Consider the following 2,500-nt stretch of genomic DNA (forward strand, 5'->3'; position numbering starts at 1 on the left):
CTTGAGGGGGAAATTAAAGGGGGGGGGAGGCCGGGCTTTAAATACATACACAAACATATACAGAGGTGTACATACAACATTCATATAAACGTAAACATGTACACACAACATGCATATAAACGTAAACATGTATATACACAACATACGTATACATAGGCCTACCTAAATATTTCTCTCTACCTGTATATGTATCGACCTATAAACATATAAGCACAGACAGACAGACAGACAAAAAACAAACAATTAGCACACACATAAACCGACTAAATATGTTCTCCCGACGTGGAATTTCGCCCGTGAACTTAAGATCCAAGTAACAAGACAGCTTGTATTAATTCAAGGTTGTGTAATGGTCGGGTTTACGGCGCGCCATATGAGCATGTATACCCCCTTCTCCCCCCCGTCTCTCTCTCTCTCCTGCACCCCCACACCCCCTTCTCCCCGACCACAAGGCCACAGTACTTCCACACCCCTTCTCATATCCCCCCACCCCCCTTCATCTTTACTCAACAATGTGTACACACCCGAAATAACACACTTTACCTAATTTTCCCATCACTTACGGTTAGCGCAGTTGTGCTTGTTAGCGGATATTTTGTCTATCTTTTTCACTCTCGCTTCTCTCTCTCTCTCTCTCTCTCTCCCTCACCTTCGTTTCATGCATGTTTGCGGTTTCGTCTCTCTCTCTCTCTCTCCCTCCCTCCCTCTCTCTCTCTCTCTCTCTCTCTCTCTCTCTCTCTCTCTCTCTCTCTCTCTCTCTCTCTCTCTCTCTCTCTCTTCTCTCTCTCTCACTCTCTCTCTCTCTCTCTCTCTCTCTCTCTCTCTCTCTCTCTCTCTCTCTCTCTCTCTCTTCTCTCTCTCTCTCCCTCTCCCTCCCTCTCTCAGACAATATCCTCATCTGAGCTTGCAATTTCCCGTCTCTCTTCCCCTGTCTGATACCTCCCCTTCGACCAGACGCTTCCAGAAGTTTCAAATGGTCTTCATAACGTCTTGCTGTTCACACGCATAAACACGCACACGCACACTACATATACACACCTATGTAAACCTTCTCCCTCTCCCCCTGGGTGTGTTTGGGGCTTTAACTGAAATTTAATAAAAAAAAAAAAAAAAAAACTTGTGTGTTCTGTCTTTCCACGCCTCCCATAGGTTAGAGATCGAGGCAGTGTCTGTCTGTGGCATTCCGTGTCCCGCTCTAATATGATATTTGCACAACACAGACAGGCGTTGGCGGCACGTTCATGTGTGCGTGTGTGTGTACGCTGGAAGGTGAAGCCGGAGGGGAGGGGGCGAGTGGTAGCTTGGAAAATATACATACTTATAAAACACAGACTCAGCCACAAATACATATGCAGACAGACACACATACACATACAACGCTAATGTTGTGCAAAAGAACTATCAACCACGACACAATACGGTAATCGTAACAACAAAATAACAATGATCAATCACTTCCCAAATTCTCCCTCTCCTCCCACGTTTCAAAGGGAGTAAAGCAGAGTTGTAGACGCCGAGCTATCAGGGTCATGGCATTTACAGGGAGAATTTATGAAAGAAAACACTATAAAAATAACGCTCTTGCTCACTATTCCTCTCCCCCCCTCCCCCCTTTATCCTACCACGGGTCAATACTGCATTACTTACAGGTCTGTAGTAGAGACATGCTGTGTTAGACTACGATTTAACATGCTGGTGTGTCGCTGTGGTGGAAGGCGAGTCGCGATCCGAAACACCTCTTTTTAGAAGTGATTTTGTTAACATTCCGCGTGTTTTATGTCTGTCCATCTTTCTCTTTTTCTCGTTTTGTTTCTAGTGGTTTACTCTTTTTTCTCTCGTTTCGTTTTTAGTCGTTTATTCTTGTCATGACGCGGGGAGGTCGAGTTCTTTGTCCCTCTAGTTGTCCGACACGACGGCTGAAGTGTTCCCCGAGAAACACGAAGTCAAGATAAACACCGCAAACCCACATCGCTGAATAACAATTAATACCTTTTGTTCTTCAGGGGGAAAGAACAAAATAAGAATTGACATCCTCCCCAAAATATAACCATCCCGGGACCGCAGCAGCATTTACGCGAAGTGAAGTCTGTCCTGTACTCACCTCTTCTGTAGCGTCTCGGGGAAGGTGTCTGATGATGAGATATCTCCCATTGTGAAACTGCCTTTTTAACTCGTAGATTCTCCTCTTGATCGCCTCCTCCTCGTCAACATCCCAATTGTTTTCCGACGCAGGAGACGTGGAACTCGACGCTGCCTCCGTTGGCCAGAAGTTGGGGCCGGTGGTCACTGACACCATGGAATAATTATTACTATAGAGTGGTATGTTGTTACCCAACTGGGTGTTAAACGCATCTGTGGAACTGGTAGCCATGTCGAATCACTTCGCGTTAACTCTTCACTCGAGCGACACCAATAATACAGTCGATACAATCACTCCTTTCACTACGCTGTCACGATACACACTAACTCGTGCTCTGCGTTCGAGCCTCGACGTTTCAAA

At 45.7% G+C, this 2,500-nt stretch overlaps 1 protein-coding gene across 1 annotated transcript in view; it reads right to left on the reverse strand.

Annotated features, from left to right (window-relative positions):
• LOC138859695 (ribonucleoprotein PTB-binding 1-like) overlaps positions 1-2,458 on the reverse strand; it is a 478,721-nt gene extending 476,263 nt beyond the window's left edge. The window contains exon 1 of the mRNA XM_070115527.1: positions 2,102-2,458. Coding sequence (XP_069971628.1) covers positions 2,102-2,371 — 270 coding nt within the window. The 5' untranslated portion in view covers positions 2,372-2,458. The remainder of the gene's footprint in view (positions 1-2,101) is intronic.
• Between the last annotated feature and the right edge of the window lie 42 nt (positions 2,459-2,500).

This window comes from Penaeus vannamei, chromosome 37, assembly GCF_042767895.1.
Source record: "Penaeus vannamei isolate JL-2024 chromosome 37, ASM4276789v1, whole genome shotgun sequence".
Classification (NCBI taxonomy): domain Eukaryota; kingdom Metazoa; phylum Arthropoda; class Malacostraca; order Decapoda; family Penaeidae; genus Penaeus; species Penaeus vannamei.